Source organism: Protopterus annectens, chromosome 9.part0 (assembly GCF_019279795.1).
Source record: "Protopterus annectens isolate FY-2018-M chromosome 9.part0, PAN1.0, whole genome shotgun sequence".
NCBI lineage: Eukaryota > Metazoa > Chordata > Ceratodontiformes > Protopteridae > Protopterus > Protopterus annectens.
Window position 1 is genome coordinate 676,622,445 of NC_056743.1, and position 23,836 is coordinate 676,646,280.

Consider the following 23,836-nt stretch of genomic DNA (forward strand, 5'->3'; position numbering starts at 1 on the left):
TTTTCTTTGAGGTCTCTTATGCAAAACCCCTCTCAAAAACATTTTCACATGAGACTTCATTGAAAGAGGAGGATACATAGGCATTCATGCTGAAATGGCCAATAAATAAACTTTGATAGAGGAGTAAGAAAGGCAATAGGATAATAACACACACATATTGTAATGCCGAGAACAAATAGACTGAATGGGTGCTGCTTATGTTGTTAGGAAACGCTAGAAAACCTTTCCCATTTGCTAATACATGCTTTTCCAGTAGCAGACCCCATTAGTACTTGCTGCACTTCATCAGTAAAGAGATGCCTAAATTGAATAAAGACCATCATCCAGGCAGTCAACTGAAGTTGATTAGTGTTGGGGTGTATCAATCACCCCTGTTCTCATGCAAACAGATCCAGTCTGTGAGGAAGTTTGTGGTAATTGACCCTGGCCATTTCCAGAAGGCAGAAATGAAAGTTATGTACTTCCAATAATGATAGATCTGTGTTGTCTCATCTGCATCTGCTTCAAAGTTTGGGATATCATGTCGGATACAACTAGGTTCTTTTGCCACAGCTTTAGATCAGAGACTCTGACTCCTCCCTTACCTACAATTTCATCTGCTAAAATTATTCAGAAGTCTGCTGACTCCTTCTAGGAAACTATCTTGATAAGAATAAAAACTGCCATGGAATAAAATAAGGTAGTTACATATTATCGCAACCAGATTCCGAACAGGAGACATGGCTAATTTCCAAGCCCTTCTCCTGAAGGAATGTTTCATATATAGGTCGCCAAGGTTTGGAAAACAAGTTGGCATATAAATTTGAGAAATTACTTGTTTTCTTCAGAATACTACACTAGGCACCGCCTGTCATACGATTCAAGTCTCCAGGATTTTTTGCATGTAATTCTTGCTCTTCAGAGAATGCATGCGGAAACAAAACATGTTGTTCTGTTCACTTTCTACGTGAACTACTGTAATATTTACAAATCATCCTTTGATTGTAACTGCACATATGCAATTGAAACTCGTTGAGCCAAGCCACCCCAGTGCAACAACTTGTTTTTTCACACAAGTAGCCTATGGTCAAGCCTGTTATACGTTTCAAGTCTCCAGGATTTTGCATGTAATTATTGCTCTTCACAGAATGCATGCCGATGCAAAACACTTTGTTCTGTTCAATTTGTAAGTGAAGTACTTTAAGATTTCTAAATCGTGTAAGTGCACATATATAAAAGTGAAACTCCTTGAACCAAGCCACACCATTTCAGGAACTGTCCCACTGCTTTTTTTGTGGTATGTACGAATACATACAGCATGACCCTTCAGCCTGTGGCTCCCGATGGAAATGCCCTCTGACATCCAGTGAAGAAGCAGTTTACCGATATACCTTTTCACTGTCCTGCATTTAATATCTGTATTGAAATGTTTTATAATATACATTTGAATGTATTTGGACCAGAAAATGTACTGTTCATGATGAAAATGCCCTTTGAAGACATACTTGGAATCTGGTTGCAATAATATGCAAGTACTAATAACAACTTATTAAGCATGCTAAGCTTGGAAAGGTGACCTTAAATAGACAGGATCTTACTCGTGATCTCTCCGAGCACGTGAAGATTGCAGATAGTAATTTGGAAGGAGGAAGGAGGAAAGAGGGAGGGATGTTGAACAGGATAAAAATGAGACAACACAGATCTATCACTATGATAAGTTTATAACTTTCGTATCCATCGTTGTCTATTTTCATCCAATTCAGTGTTTGGAACGGATTCCCAAGTTGCCTAAAAAGGACCTGGGTGATATCAAGGAAAGACATTCCTGAGAATGGCTGAGCCAAAGGATAGATGAGCTCTAGATTACACATCCAACTTGTAATGAGATATAAAGGTATGAACTGTTGAACAAGTTGCTGCTGCACAAATGACATGGATAGGAACTCTTGTTATGAATGCTGTAACAATTGTTCTAGTGGAATGTTTTGGTTTTGAGGGTAAAAACAACCCTTGAGTTTTATAAACAAAGGAAATGCAGTCTGTCAGGCACTTAGAAAAGTGTACCTTTTGACACATGGTTTCTCAATTTTGTTTTGAAAAAGGAGACAAATAGTTGATCCGATTTTCAAATATCTTTGGTATGATGTAAGTAAAATTGGAGCTGTGTGTGAACATCTAATTTATGAAGCATATGTTCTCCCTTGCTAGAGTAATTGGGAAAAATATTTCCAGATCAATGGCCTGCTTCAGATAACACTTTTGGGAGAAAGGTAGGGTTTGTTTCCATGACACTATACTTGTGGAAGATGAGAAAAGGTGGCTTACACGAAAGCACTTTTAATTCCAAAACTCATCTAGTGGAGGTAATGGCAGTCAGGAAGACAGTCTTCCAAGAAAAAAACTTCAAATGAGCCAATGCCGCAAGCTCAAAAGTAAAAATCCAAATAACCTTTTCTTGAGGAACAACACGACAATAAGAAGCTTGACCTTTTATTAAACACACTGAACTAAAGAACAAAAACAATAAAACATCCAGTAAGCGCTTTCACAATCTCTCAAATGCTTCAGCAGACTGTTAAAAAAGCTGTATGAGTTTGAAGCATCTATTATAAATTAAATATTTGTTTTTAATATAAAGAATCACAGAAGTTTTGAACATGAATTTCAGCCAGCAATTTTTTAGTAAAATTGTTTTAATCAATTAAGCACTGATGTCATCAAGTAAGGAACAATAATGATTGGCTGATGAAGTAACAGCAAAGGTATTTAAATGCAGAAATGGCTTAGCTTTTTTAACAGTCTGATGAAGCATTTGAGAGAATTTGCCTGAAGATGACAGGCACCAAAGGCAATAAAAACACAAGGAATGGTGGTCTTGAGGAGGGATCTTGTGTCCATAAGCTGAACACCTTTTAAAACTTGATGGTTTATCAGACATCAGAATAAAATATATACACTCTATTTAAAAATGTCTTATAATCTATCTATATATAATATGTAAATGTATTACATAAGAAAAAACTACCCTAACAAAAAGCCTACTGCGAATCTAGAAATCTAACACTAATAGTCTTAATCAACTATAAAAAATTTACATGACAACCTAACCTAACACTAAGTGCACTGTAAAGCACACCAACGATATTTAAAGGGATGAGTCGAGGAGAAATTGAAGGATGAAAAATCTTCACTCGCTGTGACCAAAAAATGAGCTCTTGGAAACTTGTCTGGATGGAATGGACCAGGCACTAAATGCGATCTGTGGTAATTCAGACAGAAGGAGGGAATTGTGGGTAAAGAAGCAGTCACAGTCTGGATCCAAAGGTCTGGGAGAATGCACCTAGGTCAGATCTGATCAGATCAGGCAACTCAAAACTTTGAATCAGACAAAAATACACAACGCGATCCACAGTTCCTGGGCAAGAAAGGAGTCACAACAATGATCTTGGGGGAACACATCTGAATCTTCAAAAGTACACTGGATATTGGTGGTAAGGGCAGAAAAGCATACAGGAACATTCCTATCCAAGCAAAAGAAAACACATCTGTCTTCCAGACCGTCTTCTATGGAGTCCTGGTGCAGAATCTTGTCAGCTGATTGTTCAGAGAGGAGGCAAAGAGGACTTCTTAAGGAATTCCCCACAGATGGATCAAATCTTGGAAGACCCCATAATCTAGTTTCTATATATGAGAGTCTGCCCTTCTCCTGCTCTGCTTGTCTGCCACATATGTTTGCTCTGATGGATGCCTGTAGAGCAAGACTGTGATCCAAAACAATATTCCAAGATGGGTCTACTTTACATGGTCAACATGTCATAAAGTCGAAGACCACATGGCCGAGACCATATGATCAACTTTTGAAATGTCGAACATGTAACAAAAAAAAAAAAAAAACAACAATCACGCACCTTCACATTGCTAGCAGGGGGGCAAGCCCCCCTGCACCCTCCCTGGGGGGCTCCACCTCCCCAGAACTTAAATATACTAACTCTGAGATCACACTACAATGAGGAAGATGGAAATCTTTCCATTCCGCACTGTATGGAGATGCCCGTTCCGCATGGTCGACATTTCAAAAGTCGACCATATGAAGGTGACCCCCCCCCAAGATAACATGGCTAGCCAACAAAGGGGGGGGCTAATCAGGTTTCCCCCTACTTGCTGATGTACATCATGACTGTAGTATTGTCTGCACAAACTTGATGAGGTCCTGCGGATCAAAGATGATTCAGAGAGTTGAGTGTGATGATCAGGACAAGCATCTCTTATATTTATGTGCTTGCATCTATACTTGATGTCCCACACAACATGCACTTTTATCCCTCCTGACACTACTCCCCAAGCAAAGTCTGAGCCATCTGTAGTGGCGGACTGCTTTGGAACAGTGAGGAAGGGAGAGGGGAAGGCCCTGGATTTAGTGATACCCATTGTCTCCATCAAGTGATTTCACTTCTGACAAATCCCAGCACTGGCATTTGAAAAGATAAAGGTTTTGGTGCTAGTACCAGAGACTTCAGATCCAAAACTGATCTCCAAACATTTTCCTTCTTTGGCATAAAAACATCCTTAAATAAAACCCCTTTCACACCTGGGAATTAGGAACTGGTTCTATCACTCCCTGTAACAGCATGTGATGAAGAACAGATAGAAATAAGAGTCTGGACTGGAGGATGAGGAATTACCCCCTGGAAAGGAGCAATTTCCTCCCACTCCCATCTGTAACCTTTATGAATGATTTTCAGAACCCATTTGAGAACTGTAGATACAGACTTTTCTGGAAGACAAAAGGAGCTGCCGGGATTGGAGGGGACAAGATTTCTTAAATAGTCATTCTGACTTATTGGGTTATCCTTGGTTTTGCGAGTTTCCTGAATTCTTCATGGACACTCCCACCACCACTACCACCCACCATTTCTTCTTATATGTCTCTTTACCTGCATTTTGTTGAGACTAATTACTTGATTTCTTACCACAACTGGATAAGGAGTTAGAGAACCCACAGAAAATTTGGAAAAGGAGGGCTGAAAAGTTTTAGAGATTGCCTGCATCAGTTATCCCTTTCAACACACTTTGTCACCACCTCTGCAGCGGAGGGGCCACAAACTAAATTGATATCAACAGGAAAATTTAAAATATCATTCTTATCATTATCTGGGAGGTTCCAAGAATGCAGACATGCAAACCTCCTCAGAATAGCAGCAGTGGCTATAGTCCTTCAAGAAATATCAGAACCACAGACACACTGTATACAATGAGTAGTATACAATGAGTAGTGATTTGAACAACAGAAGAAGAAACTACAGAAAAAAACAGTCCTCATATTTTTACAACTAGCCATGACATACCTTAAATTATGAGTCTAAAAATGCACAATTCTGAAAATCAAAGTTGCAGAAGCATAAACTTTTTCCCATATTTATCAATAATCTTCCCATCCTTATCAGAAATAGTAGGAATGGAATAAGTGCTTAGCTACAGAAACAAACTAAAGTTATAGCTGCTGAATCAGGTTTGTGAAGAGTGCAAAAAAACTGAAGACTGAGAAACTTATACACCCTACCTGCCTTTTAAGGGATGGCAGGATGTCAGGAAAACTGCAGGCAGTAACACAAACATCCTACAATGCAGACAAAACTGGAGGAATGGGTACAGATTCTGGAAATTCCTTCTGTAACACCTCATAACATTTTCTGAGGGACTGAGAAACCTCAGTGTTCGCCTATTAAAAACACTGGTGCATTCTAGCAATAGTCTCAGAGAAAAGAAACTCCCACAGAGAGAATCAGAAACTGAACTCTCCTCAAACTCTGATATTTGTCCCTTCATCCTCCTGTCCAGATTTGGAATCTTAAATCTCTTCAGGAAAGAGGTACACGTTACAAGAAGGATTAATAGCCTGAATTATACCCCAAGCCAGACCCAGTAAACTATTCCTGTCTAAGAAAATTTGAGTACATACATGCTTAGTTTTCAGCATCTTTTTAGCAGGAAAAATAGGACCAGCAGTGCTATTTAGTGGTAGCAGCAGCTTCCCTAGGGATAGTCACAACATTCTGACAAAGCAGGGAAGCCTTCCCTGTTTCCTCCCCAGGACCAAAAAGAGTCTCTCCCTTGCTCACTGAGGGGACCTCATCAGCTGCAGAGGACTTTACTATCCCCTGGTCCATAGTGGCTGTAACTGTTACATCACAGAGATTTGTGGTCAAAGATGAGTGTTCTGAGGTACAACAAATGGCCACAGCAGAGTTAACCATGTGTGGCTGAGCCTAATTGCTAGCTTGTTGCGGTGGCAAAGGTAGTCTGCTTAACTTTTTCCTTTTATGGCTGGAAGGAAGACTGTCTTTGGGACCAAAGGTTTGTTAAACAGTCAAGCTGAACATGGTGCATGTTTCCCAATGAAGACAAACAGCAAATACCAGTAAAAACAGAGTCTTTAAAAGTCACTTTTTCCCAGACAAACACAGCAAAAAGCACTTTAAAACACTCAGTCCCACAAAACAAAATAAACACAATTTCTCCACAGAAAAAAGCTTTCTAATCCACCCAAAATTTGAATTCTCGCCACCTCATGTTGTTCAGAACCTATCAATGTGAACTATAAAGATACTGTGACACCGCTTACAGTACATAAACTTGATTTTTGTAAATATTAGACTAGAACAACAGATCAATGATTTGTAATACATTGTACTAACGTCTGATGATCCTGCTTATACAATTACTTTGTATAAATTCTATATTACCTCACACTGATTCTTATTGATTTTGTATTGATTTTTGTTTTGTTTGATATTGATTTTATTGACTGTATTGATTTTTGTTGTGTTTGATATGTCTGTACATGGAACTGTACTCACCGGGCCTCCATTGAAAAAGGGCTCATCTTGGCCCAATGGACTCTCCTGGTTAACAAAATTCAAACAAACAAACAAATAAATGTTTTTCAGGTTACTTTAAACAACTATTAAAGTGAAAGGAAAAAAAGAGCACTCCTGCTTAAAAGTACAGTACAGCCTTGTGACAGAATGTTAAGACACAAACTCCTAGCTTTAAAATACATTTCTTGAAGAGAAGAGTAAAATCAATACAGAAAATTATTAAACCAAAGCTTTTTTCACCATAGGAAACTTAAATGCCAGGCAAAGGAACAGCACAAACTGACCGTCAATCCTTGAAAGCCTCAGAGGAGCATACTCTTCAGTGGCAGTAAAGCTCTGAAGGGCTTGTCGACCAAACTCGTCTTTTAGCAAGCTCAGCTCCAGCTGCCTGACAGTTTGGGCATTTAGAAGGTACCCTGAAGCTTTGGAAGTTGGGTGGCTGTTACATGTTTGCCAGGATATAACCCTTATATCTACAGCTACTGCAGCAGTGACATTTTAAGGAGTGCCTCGAGGGAGTGCATTTTGAGATTTAGACTTCTAGCATTGAGTAGCAATACCCTCAGTTTTTGCTTGCCTGTTCCTGTTACGGTGGTAAATTTGTCATTTGAACCTTGCCTAAAAAAGGCACTATAGGGGCAGCAAGAGCCTTAGCCAGTGTCCTGATCTCAGTGGACAATCTACAGGCACAACCCAAGAGTATCTGAATACCACATGCTAGAAAAACATACAGTTATTTCCAGTGTAACACAGAGATATGGATGTATGCAAAGTTTACATATGGCATTTCGAAAGGTATGTTACATGCAAAGTGGATACAAGAGCAAGTAAAGCTTATGTTGTCACTCTGGATCATCTAAGTTTGTCCTTTCAAGCTAGCTTAGTTAAACTGTGGGAATGCTTAGACAGTATGGAGCAGGAAATAAAAAAACAAAAGATGGAAGTGTAAGGGAGATTAAGAAATAAGTTAAGGATTCAGCAGAGTTGCCAGGATGGCTAACTGTAGGTGAAGGAGTAAAAAAGAGATAAAAAAAATAGTGCAGCCAAATCGGTGGCATTGGCATGAAGCTTGTGTAAGTACATTTCCTGAATTCAGTTCTAAATTGTATATTTGAGGGGGAGTTCTCCTGGTCATTTACATTATATTACAGTATTACAGATTTTGAACTACTGGAATATGTTGTCTGCATACACCATCAGTTTTTACCATAATACACGATGTATACAAATTACATCAAACAGCATTTTTAAATGTGAAACAGCCACTGTGCCAGAATGGTAGACATTCAGTTTGTCAACTGCTTAACTGGTCAAAGGAGTGACCTGATGACTTAACTGAATTACTGCTTCATTAAAATGTATAGCACTGTGTTTATGGAACTCGTAGTACAGTTATAGAGATCACGGTACAGTGGGAATTAGAGATTTGCTCTTTTCCCCACTGTTTCATGATCTTACGTTTGGTATATTTATGTATGCATTGGTGTGAGGGTGCAGAGGGCAAGAGCATTATGTTTTTGTTTACTTTTCATTTTAGGTTATGAAGTTGTATGTGCTTGATTACGGTTTTGCTTTTGCAGATCGTGGTACATTTGTTTTTATTTTCTTTCACACAGTTCTTTTTTAGTACATTTTTTTAAATTTTGAAATGCAATGAAACTGTATATTATCATCCAAAAGAAACAGCAAACAAAAACAATTGTTTACAATAGCGTTTACATCAATCTAACAAATTTTCAATTTCTATTCAAAGAAAAATAATAAAAAATTAGTAAATATATATTACAGAAATCTTAATTTTAACCAATTATAGTAAGAAATTCTTTAAATGAGGAAGTAATGGATTTTTTTCCAATTTACTGTAATAACTTTTCTATCAATAGTCAAAAGACTCAACAGAAGAGGGTAATGCATTCTATGAACATTTCCAGGAATTGCAGCATTCAACAGAACACAGAGTTCTGAGATCTTGTATTTGCTTTGTGTTTATGTGCAGGTGTGAATGCTGTTGTTGGGGAATATTAGATGTCTATAGTGTTACGTTAAATACAAACAGGATTTGATGTTTCGGGTATGATACAGTGTCATTAAAATATGTATTTGATGTAATGCCACAAACCAGCCACTACAGATGTATAAATACATATGTTATTCTTCAAAAAATACCAGAAGGGGTGAAAACTCACCTGGCTGGCTCCACCATGATAGATAGGTTGCTTGGCTCCAAATGTCTGTGAATGTTTGCTGGCTCTGTCCTTCTTTGCTTCAATAGCAGAATAATACCTGCAAGTGAAGGGAAACAATGGAAAAAAGGAAAAAAAAAACAACTCATTACAATGCAAGAAATAATACATGGTAATAATTACATTCGTGACTGTACATGTAAGATTTCTTTATTATGGAAAATCTAATATGTTTTTGAGTGGGTTTGTAGCAATGCTTGCATTTTTGATCAGGGCAGATCCCTTTCTTTAACACGTAAAAAGGGGTAGACAAGTTATGCACATATTACTATGCTTACATTGATAATGGGAAAGGCTGGATTTTAAAGTAGTCCTTGATGTCAAACAGCTGTAAAGTCTAGACATAAAATTACTACAAAAAATTCAGATACTTGCCCCTTAGTTAAGAAGGTCCCCTTTGCATCAACCAAAAGGAAGAGCTCATTCTGCGTTTTCTGACTGTTGCCAGTGTATAGGTAATGTTCTAGTGGAACAGGTCGTTTCAGAGTGCTGATCACATAGATCTTCTTGCGTTTTATTCTCCTAGAAATCACAGAATGCAACACTTATTTCAGAATTTTTTGGAATCTGCTATTGCTTCCAACCTACAGCTCAAAAGACATACATTTTAAATGTTTAATATTCACTACAAAGAAAACTTTCTTGCATCTCTCATAAACCCCAGGTTTCACCTGTACGGTTTTTATCATTATTTATGCCAAAAAATAAATGTCTTTATTTTTATTTATTTACACCTGGAAAGCACTACTCATAACAATTTTTTTCCACATTATCAAGATATCAAATGAAAATTCAGTAACAAAAGCCAATTAAATTAGTTATTTCTTTAAGAGCACAACTAGTATTAGAAACAATGTATTCAAAGATAAATAACCATTATGTTACATTAGCCTGCTGGCAAAAAAAGACAAAAAGCCTCTTTAGTCTGTCCTTTAAAGTGTTTAAATTTTAACGCCCCTCCATCCCCACCTTGTACCTTACCCTTTTCTTCACCTGTCCCATCCACTCCGGAAAGTCTCTACAGAATCTCTTTCTATCAGCCATTCAAGGAGTTCACTCCATGGGCCCACAACTCTCTCTGAGATAAAGTACTTCTGGAAATTTAGGGAGTAAGTTGATCCTTACAACCTGCTGTATGTGCCCTCTCCTTCTCCTTTTATCTTTCCTGTTCAGAAGGACTCCCCTCACATTTTCTATATTAGTCAGTGAACTGCTGTGGATCTCAGAGGGCTTGTCAATACAGTAGTCTACTTTTTGACAACTCTAGCAGGCAGCTAATCTTGTCCTTGTGCCTAATCTTCCTATGAAAACTCAATTCCCTCTGAAGCTCCTCCCTCTCTGTTATGGTGTTTATCCACTATTCTCTTTCAGCACTGCCTTCATCCTAGCATAGCACCCTCCTCTTGATTTCCATTATAAAGTCTGAAGCAAAGTATTCATTTAGCATCTCTACATTCCCCCCAATCCCATATTACAACTTAAAGTACTGAAAATAGTAAATGCAAGGAAATTGATTTTTATAACATGCCATCAAAATTATGTTGAACACATTCTAGTACTCACAGCTAATACTGACAAATTACAAATGCTATTAAACAAAACAAAATTAAGTTACTGTAATTCATAAGCAATCCTGTCTTACCATATAAAAAAGTAATGATGTGTAAGAAAATGTGAAAAATATACATAAGTTTGGAACTGCATGAAAATTTGATAGAAAGGCAAGAACTGCTTTGCAACCTCAACCTGCCCAAATCCCTAGGACAGAAGATGCTGATCCCCATTCTCTCCAGCATCACAACCATCCCACACACTAACACACAATAACCCCCTTATACATCACTGATTCAAGAGTTTAAACTAAAGTGTAAAAAAAGTCAAACAGACAAAACATTTTGCAAAAAGTACAAGAAAGACCCAGCAAAAATATAGTTTTCACTGTGTTAATAGGTTTATATGTGTGTACTAGGCTAATGGCCCTGGAGCCTTTACAAGCCTAGCCCATAGGATTACCCTGGCATCATGCCACCCAACCTTAGTTCCTAGTGCCTCTGTCGAGTAGATCATTCTGGGTGATGGTAGGATGCTGCTCAGGACTAGAGTCATACCCGTCTGGGTTACATAATCTGAGAGCTCCTCCATGTCTCTTTTCATGTAGTCCAGGGAGGTACGTCTCAGGTCATTTACACCCACATGTACAATGACAGAATAATATTTGTACCTGCTGTTGAGGGACCCGAGTGCGTGTGTTATGTCTTGTGGTAGATAGGCTACCTAGTGCTTACCACTCCCATTGATAAGCTAGAAGGCTTTCCTCTAACACACAAAGGCTTGGGGGGCTCAGACGCTGAACAACAGTCCTGGATACAGCAATTCTGTATCTGGACTAGACTAGTTACAGGAAAGGTGGGGAACACGCGTAAATGTGGGCTTTTAAACCTGAAAGTTGAAAGAGATGGAAAAAAGTGCCAATAAGCTATAATTTCTGGGCCAGGAACCACTTCTCTTGTGGTAGATAGGCTACCTAGTACTTAACTTTCCCTCTGACAAGCTAGAAGGCTTCCCTCCAACATAGAAAGGCTTGGGGCCAGAAGCTTACACACAATCCTGGATACAGCTAATCTGTACCTGGACTAGACTAGTTACAGGAAAGGCAGGAAAGAAGCGCAAATGCAGTATTTTGAACCAGGAAGTTGAAAGAGATGGAAAACTACCCAAACGGCAAATAAACTAGAATTTCTGGGCCAGAAACCACTTCTCTTGTGGTAGATAGGCTACCTAGTGCTTACCACTCCCACTGATAAGCTAGAAGGCTTCCCTCCAACACACAAAGGTTTGGGGGCTTGGAAGCTTACCAACAGTCCTGAATACAGCAAATCTGTACTTGGACTAGACTAGTTACAGGAAAGGCTGGAAAAAAGCGCAAATGCGGGCTTTTAAACCAGAAAGTTGAAAGAGATGGAAAAACTGCCCAAATGATCAATAAACTACAATTTCTGGGCCAAAAATCACTCCACTTGTGGTAGATAGGCTACCTAGTACAGATAAAAGTGTACTTAAATTCGCTTATGTGTCCAGTTGATTGCAGGTAGATCTTAACCAGCCAAAGGTCAGATATTTTAGCAGAAATAACACAAGATGTTAACACTTATATGGCAAGACCACCCCCCTAGGCTAGGAGTTAAACACAGAATATCAGTGAAATGAAACTACCCCCCACTGCTGCTAATGGCTACATTTCTAACAAGCTCTCTGTAGAGACACAGAGCCCACAATATTCAATTCAATTAATATTCAATGGAAAAAATAAGAAAATGCAGTACTATATGAAAAAGTGCAGAAAAAAGTGCACTTAAATTCGCTTATACCTCCAGTTGATTGCAGGTAGATATTAGCCAGCCAAAGCTCATATATTTTCTTAACCTTCATGTACAGGTCCATAGACTATATACAAATGACCCATTAAGGACATACCAGTGTTTCAGCTACATGGTTTCTGAAAGCCCACAACGTTTTACTTTTAAGTTTTCACTGGTACATTCAGGTCAGTGATGCCAAATCCAACCAGTTGTAGACATACCACTTTTCTGAACTCGTACATCATGACTGGTTGTTTGGTTATACATTAGACACACAGAGCTTAAAAACAAGTATGATGTCTGTAACATTAGACTGTCTCTAAAATATCCCAAACAACATCCAATCCAAACAGTAAAAAGGTAACAGAGAAATCATTTAGTAAAAACTAGAAGAACCTGTAGTGTAGGCCAAATGGAGGTTTAAGGTATTAAGACTGTTTTTTCTGGTAATTCCCCTTTAGTGCTTTTTGAAACTGAATATGCCATTTGACAATTTAGCTGAGGCGAAAAGATTCATAACGCAATGTTCTCTTTAACCGAATATGCCTTACCCAATCCAGTCTGCAAACTCCATTGTATTTGGGACAGTGGCACTCAGAAGAATCAGGTTTACGTGATCAGGAAGCATAATGAGGACCTCCTCCCACACCACACCTCTCTGTAACCAAAAGAAAGAGAATCTGTCAGCTGAAGAGCATGGTATGTCATTAATGAACTGCAACTACATACTTTGCTTAACATGTAGATATTCTATCAAGTGAAAAAGAAAATGGTGCATTAAAATAGTGACAAGCTTTCAATATGCCAAGGTTAGGTCAACTATATGAAAGACAAATATATTCACATCTGAACACGACAAAATAATCTTATTTTGTCTTATAAATCTTATCTTATAAAATAATCTTATCAAGGATACACATTTTGAGCCTCAAGAGTAGGGTCAGTCCAACCAGGCATTCTACTTGTGTGTTTTATGAGAGTAAAGCAGTATTGCTTAGTAGTTCTCAGCATGCTAATAAAACTGACTGTTGTAGCCTTGTGTCCCCCCCAGCTAGTACAGTAATCCTAAATGTCCAATAGACAGTATACATTTAATTTAGATCCCTGTGACTAAATTAACCATCAAGCAGGCCTCTCAGTGCTTTCTTCCTTAGTTTATATCACTTGGAGGCCCACCTGTTTATTTGCATCTCTATACATTCCCCTTCATTGCTAATGTATCTCCCTACTCTAATCTGTGCACAAACTGGTTACTAATCAGCAAGTCAATGTATAGACGCACTCCCAACCTTAATAAACTTTGCTGTCCCTTCTCTCCTTCACTTTACAGGTAGTTTGAATTATTACTTACCCCCTCTGAGACCTTCACTGATTTCCACTGATTGCCTCTCTGTTTTTTTTTTGCATTCCACCTGGTTTACACCCCTTGTGCTATCTCCCTCCCCTAATACTAAGTCTATATTAGACTTCTGTTGAGCATGGAGCCATCTTTAAATTTCTAGTCTCCCACCAGGACACAAGTGCTCTTCAGCAATTACATTCTGCTTGCTGGTAAGCCATTAGACCTCAGGAATTTGTTTAAAGTGTTCAGATTTGTAAAGTAATACTTACTTTTTTCTCTTGTCCTGGTGGGCTCTGCCCCGCTCCGTTTGCTCTCGCTAACGCTCGGGCTCTCTCCGCTCCCCTGCCCTGCCTCCTAGTCCCTCCCGCCCCCACTACCTCTACATTTATAGTAATCACAGCCACACCCACAGCTCACCCTCACATCACCTCCACCAATCTCAGCTCCTCAAGTCATATCACATTATACCACACCAACTTGCTCCACACAAAATACTCCCAATCACTCTCATTCCCACTAGGCATTTTTTACATCACCCACACTACTTCCCCATCCACATATAGTGCAACACTATAATTCCTATTCAGACTCCCCACCTAAAACCAACTTAAACTTTATAAACATGACTATCACACAACTAAGTCTAGTCTGTCTTCTCATAATTCTTTAGAACACCACAACTTATCACTCTAGCAATATCCCTAAACTTAGTAGCACAACACTACATTATGCACTCTCATATACACACCACACATTATAATAATATCTGCCCACAACTGTTCAAGAACTACATAATGGACCAATTCAGAACTAAACACATATGCTCTCAATCCTACTCCAAAAAAAAACACAAAACTTTCTCACACTCCTCACCAAGCTGCAACATCTGTATCACCATTTTAACAGCAGGCTCACCATAAGTCAGGATATCCACCCCAACCCAGGCCAAATCTATCATGTCCAACACAAACTGCTCCAACACAAATGTCAGATCATAACACCCCCACTTTCTTCATCCCTGGGCATATCAACAACAGCGGCAAAACCAACCATTTTTTAATGCTAAATATTAATATTAGAAGTATCAAAAATAAAATACCTGAACTCCAGGCCATAATGGCACACTACTCCCCAGACATAGTTGCTTTAACAGAAACCTGGCTAAATAAAAACATAGCTAACTCAGAAGTTCTCCCTACCAGCTACAATATCATTAGACAAGACAGACCACTTTGTAAAGGGGGTGGAACTGCCTTACTGTACAAGTCCAACTTAACTGTCCATCAGTTATCAAACTCCTACCCCTCCCCCAATAATTGGGACATACTTATCTTTTAACTTCACCCTAAAAAGGTCATCACCACAATTGTGATCTATATTCCACCTGCTAATACACCTGTAGCCTTGACGACTTCTTATCCTGGTGTTCTTCCACATACTCACAAGAAACCCTTATTCTGGGGGACTTCAACCTAGATTGGTTCACCTGTATATCAGAACTACCAAGTAATCTAATAAATCTCCATGGCTACCAGCAGCTAATCCAAATTCCAATGAGATGTGATAAAAAAATCTAAAAGGGAATCCATCCTTGAGTGGGTCCTAACTAACAACCCCACATTGTACCCTCACACAGGCAGTCTCCCAGACACCTTAACGGACCACAACATAATATACTTTATACGTAGTAGAACAAGTATATACAAAACCACTAACTATATATCCACTAGAAACACACCAAAAAAAAAAAACATTCTCTCCTGAGGTCCCCAATACTTTACTCTGTAACTGTGACTGGACCCCCCCCCTAAAAACCCTCCCACTTGACCAGGCTGTAGCATATTTCAACAAAACATTTCTACAACACCTAGACACTGTTGCTCCATTGCGCAAAATCAAGGTTAGAACCTCTACAAACCCCTGGATCAGTAAAGAAACCAAACAAATCCTCAAGTCCAGAAACACTGCCTGGCTTTACTATAAAAAAAAAAAAAAAAAAACACAAAGCCTAACTAAGTACCAAAAACTGCGCAACCATGCAAAAAATGCATTAGGCTGGACAAAAAAATCCTACTACACATTACAAACTAAATACCAACATAACCCCCCAAAATTTTGGAAAAGTGCAAACCAGCTACTAAAATGCACCCAAAAGGCTACCCCCAAACCAACCACCCCTGACACTAAAGTTCCCATTGAAAGACAATTCAACTCCCACTTTGTGAACTCAGTTCTATCCTTAATATCACAGGACAGTTCCTTCCTCAATATTCCCCAACACAAACAACACTAATACAAGCTTTACCCTCAAAACAGTTTCCACCACTTCAATCAAAAGCATGCTCTCCAAACTAAAAACCTCATCAACAGCAGCCAACTTACTCCCCAGCTATTTCTTGAAACTGACAGCAGATGCTATTGCTATCCCAGTCTCCACTCTCATAAACAGATCAATTGTTGAAAACTATGTGCCCAAACACTGTAAAATATCCTATGTTGCACCCATACATAAAGGTGGGACCTCCACTGAACTTAATAACTACAGACCCATTGCTTTGCTCTCCCCCTAACCAAAATCCTAGAAAAATGCATCCGTACCCAGATGCTAAAGTATCTCCTAGACAGCAACATCCTGTCACCTACTCAGCATGGTTTCAGACCTGTCCATAGTACCACTACAGCCCTCCTCTGCTTCACAGACACAGTAAACTGTCTCAGAAATGAAGGTCTACAGGTGTCAACTCTTTTTTGGATATGTCCAAAGCATGTGACACAGTCTCACACCAAATCCTGCTAAACAAACTAAACCAATATCGCCTATCAAATTCCGCTCTTACCTGGTTCCAAAGCTACTTAACTGACAGGTACCAAGCTGTGAAATGGGAAAATTCTCTCTCTCCTCAGCTGCCCATAACTATAGGAGTCCCACAGGATTCTATCTTACGACCACTACTATTCACAGTCTTCACAAATGACCTCCATACCTCCACACAGCATGCATCTATCATTCAGTATGCAGATGATACTACCTTAATCTGTGCTGCACAAAACATTCCCACCCTCCTGCAAACAACTCAACTTGCATTCTCTGACGTTGAAAACTACCTTACCAAAGCCCAACTTATCCTCAATCCAAAGAAACTCAGCTTATGATTATAACTAGTTCTAACAAAAACACTGATAAGTCAATTCACTATCTACTCCACAAATGCTAATCCAATCACTCCAGTGGCACAGGCTAAGCTATTGGGAATAACCATAGACTCCCACCTACAATTTGATAGTCATCTCAACTTAACTATTAAAAAGTACATGCCAAACTGGGATCACCCTACCATATCAAACCATTTCTTACCAACAACACAAGATCAGCCATTGCTCGCTCCCAAATTCTATCCACCCTACTCTATGCATCTCCCATTCTGACAAATCTCAACAAAACTGAACTAAGCAAAATGGAAGCCTATAACAAAATTGCCTTCTTTGCTGCAAATTGCTCACATAGAACTCATTACTGTACTGCTTTGAGACAACTCCCTGACTTGAACTGCCCAACCTCTTAACTTACAGTTAGTTAAGTTTCAAGTTAAAACTTAAATTACAAGTTAAAAGTTAAGTTACAAGTTAAAACTTAAGTTAAGTTTTAAGTTAAAACTTACGTTAAGTTTTAAGTTATAACTTAAGTTTCAAGTTACGTTTTAAGTTAAAAGTTAAGTTTTAAGTTAAAACTTAACTTAAGTTTCAAGTTAAAACACAAAAGTTGATTAGGAAGGAAATATCAAGCTAAAAGAACAAGCAGGTTCAGGAGTTTTGTCATTCACCCGAAAACAAAGCTGAAATACCATTTTCAAAAAACAGATATGCAGAACTCCTTAAAAAATACTATAGGATACAATGCAAACTGGGGCTGAGAAGACAATTTTGATGAGACAAAATTAGACTTCAATGGAAGAGGAAGATGGATCCAAGCAAATAAGAAATGTAACCAAGAACTTTAGAAAAAAGTGCAGTTACAAAAGTAAGTTAAGTTTCAAGTTAAAACTTAAGTTAAGTTTTAAGTTAAAAGTTAAAACGTAACTTGTTTTGTTAAATTTCAAGTTTTAAGTTAAGTTTTTTAACTTGAAACTTAAATTTTAACTTAAAGCTCAACGTGAAACTTAACTTAAATTTTAACTTAAAACTTAAGTTTTAACTTGAAACTTAACTTGAAACTCAAGTTTTAAGTTAAAATTTAAGTTTTAAGTTGTTTAAGTTTCAAGTTAAAACTTAAGTTTCAAGTTAAGTTTCAAGTTAAAACTTAAGTTAAGTTACAAGTTAAAACTTAAGTTAAGTTACAAGTTAAAACTTAAGTTTTAAGTTAAAACTTAAATTAAGTTTCAAGTTTTAAACTTGTTTTAAGTTAAAACTTAAGACATGTTTCAAGTTAAGTTTTAAGTTTAAATTTAATTTTTAAATTAAAGCTTAAGTTTCAAGTTAAAACACAAAGAACATGCAGGTTCAGGAGTTTTGTCATTCATCCGAAAATAAAGCTGAAATACCATCTTCAAAAACAGATATGTAGAACTCCTTAAAAATACTATAGGATACAATGCAAACTGGGGCTTTCCTGAGAAGACAATTTTGATGAGACAAAATTAGACTTCAATGGAAGAGGAAGATGAATCCAAGCAAATAAGAAATGTAATCAAGAACATTAGAAAAAAGTTCAGTTACAAAAGTAAGTTAAGTTTTAAGTTAAAACTTAAGCTAAGTTTCAAGTTAAAACTTAAGTTTCAAGTTAAAACTTAAGTTTTAAGTTAAGTTTTAAGTTAAAAAACTTAACTTAAAACTTAACTTGAAACTTAAGTTTTAACTTAAAACAAGTTAAGTTTTAACTTAAAAGTTAACTTAAGTTTTAACTTGAAACTTAACGTAGCTTGAAACTTTTTAACTTAAAACTTAAATTGAAACTTAACTTGAAACTTAAATTTTAACTTGAAACAAGTTTTAACTTAAAATTTAACTTGAAACTTAAGTTTTAACTTAAAATTTAACTTGAAACTTAAGTATTAACTTAAAACTTAAGTTAAGTTTTAACTTGAAACTTAACTTGAAACTTAAGTTTTAACTTAAAACTTAACTTGTAACTTAACTTAAGTTTTAACTTAAAATATAACTTAAGTTTTAACTTGAAACTTAACTTAAGTTTTAACTTGAAACTTAACTTGAAACTTAACTTGAAAGTTAGGTTTTAGGTTAACTTAAGTTTTAACTTGTAACTTAAGTTTTAACTTGAAACTTAACTTGAAACGTAACTTAAGTTTTAACTTAAAACTTAACTTGAAACAAGTTTTAACTTAAAACTTAAGTTTAACTTAAAACTTAACTTAATTTAATGTAACAACTTAAAACTTAAGTTTCAACTTAAAACAACTTAAAACTTAACATTTAAGTTAAGTTTTAATTTAAGTTTTAAGTTAAGTTAAATTTTTAAGTTAAGTTGTTTTTAAGTGTAAGTTAAAACTTAAGTAACATTAAATTAAGTTTTAAGTTAAAACTTAAGTTTTAAGTTACTTTTTAAAAAGTTAAGTTAAGCCTAGGAAATCAAAAATGATGAAGTCACTGTTCGTTAGTTACATTAGACCCAAACTTGAGTATGGAATAACAATATGGAAACCCTACAAGAAAACAAGCATGAGTAAATTGTAAAGAGTACAGCGGAAATATACCAAGGGCATCAATGGATGTGAAAATTTAAGTTATTATGGAAGAATAAAATATCTGAACTTGTACAGTGTCTCTTACAGACATCTAAGAGGAGAACAATTAAGTATATAGGGCATTAAGAGACAACTACCTCTAGGAATGTTTGGGGTTAACAAAAAGTACTAGAGAATCATCAGACTACCTATGTAGAAGATTCTATAGGAATGAGAAGTGTACTACTTGGTTCTCTGTCAGAGTAGCTGATGCATGGAACAGACTACCAAATGACATTAAAGCAGGTACTAATTAAAATATGTTTAAGAAAAGATGTACACTTATTATGGGGACAAGTGTTTTGGTATACTGGCATGCTAGAAGGGCATTAATGCCCATGCTTGAAATATCTGTATGCATGTAATTGTTTTACTGAACCTGTAAAGTCTTTGAAAAAATAGTGGTGAGGAGGTTACCTCAACCACCGCAAAGCATACTTAATATTCAAAGTTTCATTCAGTCCTGGGAAAACCTCTGCACTAAGGAATAACTGCCACTTTAACTCACAAAACTTCAGTAAAGTATCCACAGCACCAGAGAATAAATCAACCTATTCTAAAACTAGAAATACAAATTTCTGGAACCCTGTGCATACTTCACTATGATTACCTAAACATTATTTGTATTTTTATTACGTATGGCTGCACACTGTTCTTTGATTCAGCTTGACATACACACACACACACACACACACACACACAGATATATATATATATATATATATATATATATATATGGACATACACACAGACATAAACAGGGGTATGTTTGTTTTGTGTTACAGTATATATACAAAGGACTATTACTTTCATTTCATTTGACTAGCTTGTGCTCATATCATCTTTCTGAATAATATCTTTAATTCTGGAATGACCCACACTTCTGAGGAAGCACCATGTTTCAGATATAAACTATTTTTAAGTCCAGCTCACTGTATATAACACACTCTCTCTCAGAGCATACACTCTGGGCCCTAACTTGTTTATCTAATTGTGGCATTATTTCAGAATGCTGGAATTTCAGTTTAGGAAGAGTAAAGACACATCTTTGCTAGCCTTGCATGTCTTTCAGTTAAAAAAATACTCCGTTACATCCAATAATGGCTAATTAAGAAAAGAATCCTAGCAGTATGTATTTCTTAGAATTACAACAGAGTTACATTCAGAAAAAGAAGTCGTCTAAATTGTAGTTTTGGAAAACACTCTTTACTGAAATTCTCTCAGGAATACAAGGAATAGGACAAATCATGAAGTTAAAAATACAGGAAAAAAATATTTGCAATATGTGCACAACACAGTCAATACTCAAATAAATGTATTTTGTTAATCAGTGTAGGGCAGAGAGAAGTATCTAATAATCTGGATGGATTTCATTGGCTGTTTCAAACTATGAAAATGTTGAATTACATGCTTCTCATTGCTACTTAGTCATGAATATAAAAGAAGGTATCAAGTAACAGACGTTTAACGGATTTTAGCCTACCTCAGCATCATTCACATAGTGAACTTCATCAAAAATGACCCATTCCAAATCTCGGATGACATCTGAACCATTGTATAGCATTGATCTAAAAACCAGAAGAACAGAAAATGTATAAAACAGCCAGGCAATGTACAAAAAATAATACATAAGCAGCCCAGCAAAATACAGAAAATATCTGAAAAATAATTCCAGCATCTACACAGTTTCCATTCAGTTACAGGACCAAAATGTAATACTCTTATAAATACTCAGTGAGCTGTGCACAAGCACAGTTGTTCTGTACAATTCAGTCACTGATAATTACATATAGGTGTGTGGGGCACAATGGACAGCATTGTCGTCTCACAGCAAGAGGTTCCCTGGTTCGATTCTTGGCTAGTGTGCCTTCTGTGTGGAATCAGCATGTCCTCCCTGTGTTCAAGTGGGTTTCCTCGGGGTGCTCCAGTTTCCTCCCACATTGGAAAGACATGCAGTCGGTGGAATGGATACTCTAAATTGGCCACATGTGTGAGTGTATGTTTGCGAGTGTGTGGTGTGAAAGAACTACAGTGGTATGGCTAGATACCCGGCAGTGTAAACTTTGGGTCTAGATGATTGTCACTAGTGAAATTACACTCTGACCTTGTGTGCAAAACTGTGAAAAAGGAATTGTGGATGGATATGTGGGTGTGGGGTGCTCAGCATAACAGATGACTGAATCATTTGCATACACTGCAAAATATGAAGGGTAACAGCACAGAAAGATAATATTGTGAAGTAAAGGTATTAAATCTTCTTCTGCTCTGCTGGGTATCTCACCATCTGTACTGCAATATCTATCCCTTTACATTTTTTTCAGAGTAACTACATATATATGTAGCATGTCAATCTATTAATATGGAGGTCTGTGTAGTGAGCCTTTACAGACTAGAATTTATTTGCAGGGGTATGAAATGTTGGTTGAATGCCTGCACTGAGGACCAGGTCACTACCTCACAAATATTTGCTGCTGACATGTCTCAAATAAAGGCAGCAGCACCCCCAATCTGCAATGCCCAATACAGCACTTACAAGACCCAACAAAATGAGTGAACTGCTTTGCCACAAAGGTGTGCAATCTCCCTTCAACAACAAAATTGCCTGTTATACTTAGTTTTGCTGATGTAAGTAAAAAAAGCTAGATCAGCTAGAACCAAGAAGTTTAGCATACGTTGAACTAAATTCCGAGAAAGAGATTGAAAAGGAAGTGGAACATTTTTGATTCACAGCAATTCATATAGAACAGACAAAAATGTTTAAAAAAGCCACAATTGTTAAAGCCTTGGATCACATATGGCCTGCATTGCAGGACTATCTTAAAAGTAGCAAATGCTAACACAAAAGTTGATTAGGAAGGAAATTTCAAGCTAAAAGAACATGCAGGTTCAAGAGTTTTGTCATTCACCCAAAAACACAGCTGAAATACCATCTTCAAAAAACAGATATGCAGAACTCCTTAAAAAAATACTATAGGATACAATGCAAACTGGGGCTTTCCTGAGAAGACAATTTGATGAGACAAAATTAGACTTCAATGGAAGAGGAAGATGGATCCAAGCAAATAAGAACTGTAATCAAGAACATTACAAAAAAGTGCAGTTACAAAAGTAAACATACCATAACAGTAGATATTTAAAATGATCACTACTGCAGTAGCCTTAACTATATGGGTTATATTCTGCCAAGAGTATAATAGACCACCAGCTTTCAAAGCTTCAGGGCACCTTCCATGTGCCCAAACTGTCAGACAGCACAAGTTGAGCTGACTGAAAGACAAGGTTGGGCACCAGGCCTTTCAGAGCTTTCCTGCCAACAGAGACAGGCAAGCTGAGCTCTGAAAGGACAATGCTAGAGACATATACAAAATAAATAAATAAATAAATAGCCACACCCTGGCATAAACAATGCACACCAAAAAAACAAAAAGAAAAGGAAGAAGGGAACGGCTACTGCAGAAATGACCATTTGAACATCTACTGTTAACATACATAACTATACCATGTTTATCATACTGATGACTGCTGCAGTAGTTTTAGCTACATGAGTAGATTATTCTAGCTTACTACATTTGGGAGATGGAAGGAGAAGAGTCCAGAAACCCCTGGAGAATAGCACCAGCAAAGCCTGATCGAAATTCGGTTCTGCCAAGATATTACCCAAGTTGCCTGTGGACATCCAAGGCATGGATTATTCCTTCCTCTTCATTTTTAAGCGCAGGAAAGAAGATGGGAGATGAATAGTTTGACAAAGTAAACTCAGATAACATTCTGGGCATAAAAGAATTAGTTCTCAAGAGACTCTGCCCTGTGGAAAATGAGATGGGGTGACTCACCATAAGAGTTTGCAACTCAGACACCCTTTTTACAGAGGTCGAAGCAAGCAGTAAAACTGTTTTCCATGTTAAGAACCTGAAGTCTGACAGGTTAGTTTGTTCAAATGGAACAAGTGCTAGCTTCTCTAACACACAATTCCAAGGAGAGGCCTCTTAGACAAATGCACTGAAAGAGGAGGATCCATAGGCTGACATGCTGAAATGGCTGATAAATGAACCTTGATAGAGGAATAAGAAAGGCCATAGGACAATAACACACAAATATAGTAAAACTAGAGAACAACTAGCCCTGAATGGGTGCTGGTTATGTTGTTGGCACCAACTAGAAATCCTTTTCAACTTACTGATATAGGATTTCTAGTAGCAGGCCTTCTTGCCTCCATTAGTACCGGCTGCACTTCCTCTGCAAACAGGTGTCAAAAGAGAAATTAAGACCCATCATCCCGGCAGTCAAATGAAGCTGA

The 23,836-nt window shown here is 37.3% G+C and overlaps 1 protein-coding gene across 1 annotated transcript in view; it reads right to left on the reverse strand.

Moving 5' to 3' along the window:
* Positions 1-23,836, reverse strand: part of SKIV2L (Ski2 like RNA helicase) — a 624,419-nt gene that overhangs the window by 317,141 nt on the left and 283,442 nt on the right. Inside the window, exons 12-15 of the mRNA XM_044083274.1 lie at positions 21,023-21,107; positions 13,011-13,117; positions 9,476-9,622; positions 9,044-9,140 (exon numbers count right to left, since the gene is read on the reverse strand). Of these exons, the coding sequence (XP_043939209.1) occupies positions 9,044-9,140; positions 9,476-9,622; positions 13,011-13,117; positions 21,023-21,107 (436 nt within the window). The remainder of the gene's footprint in view (positions 1-9,043; positions 9,141-9,475; positions 9,623-13,010; positions 13,118-21,022; positions 21,108-23,836) is intronic.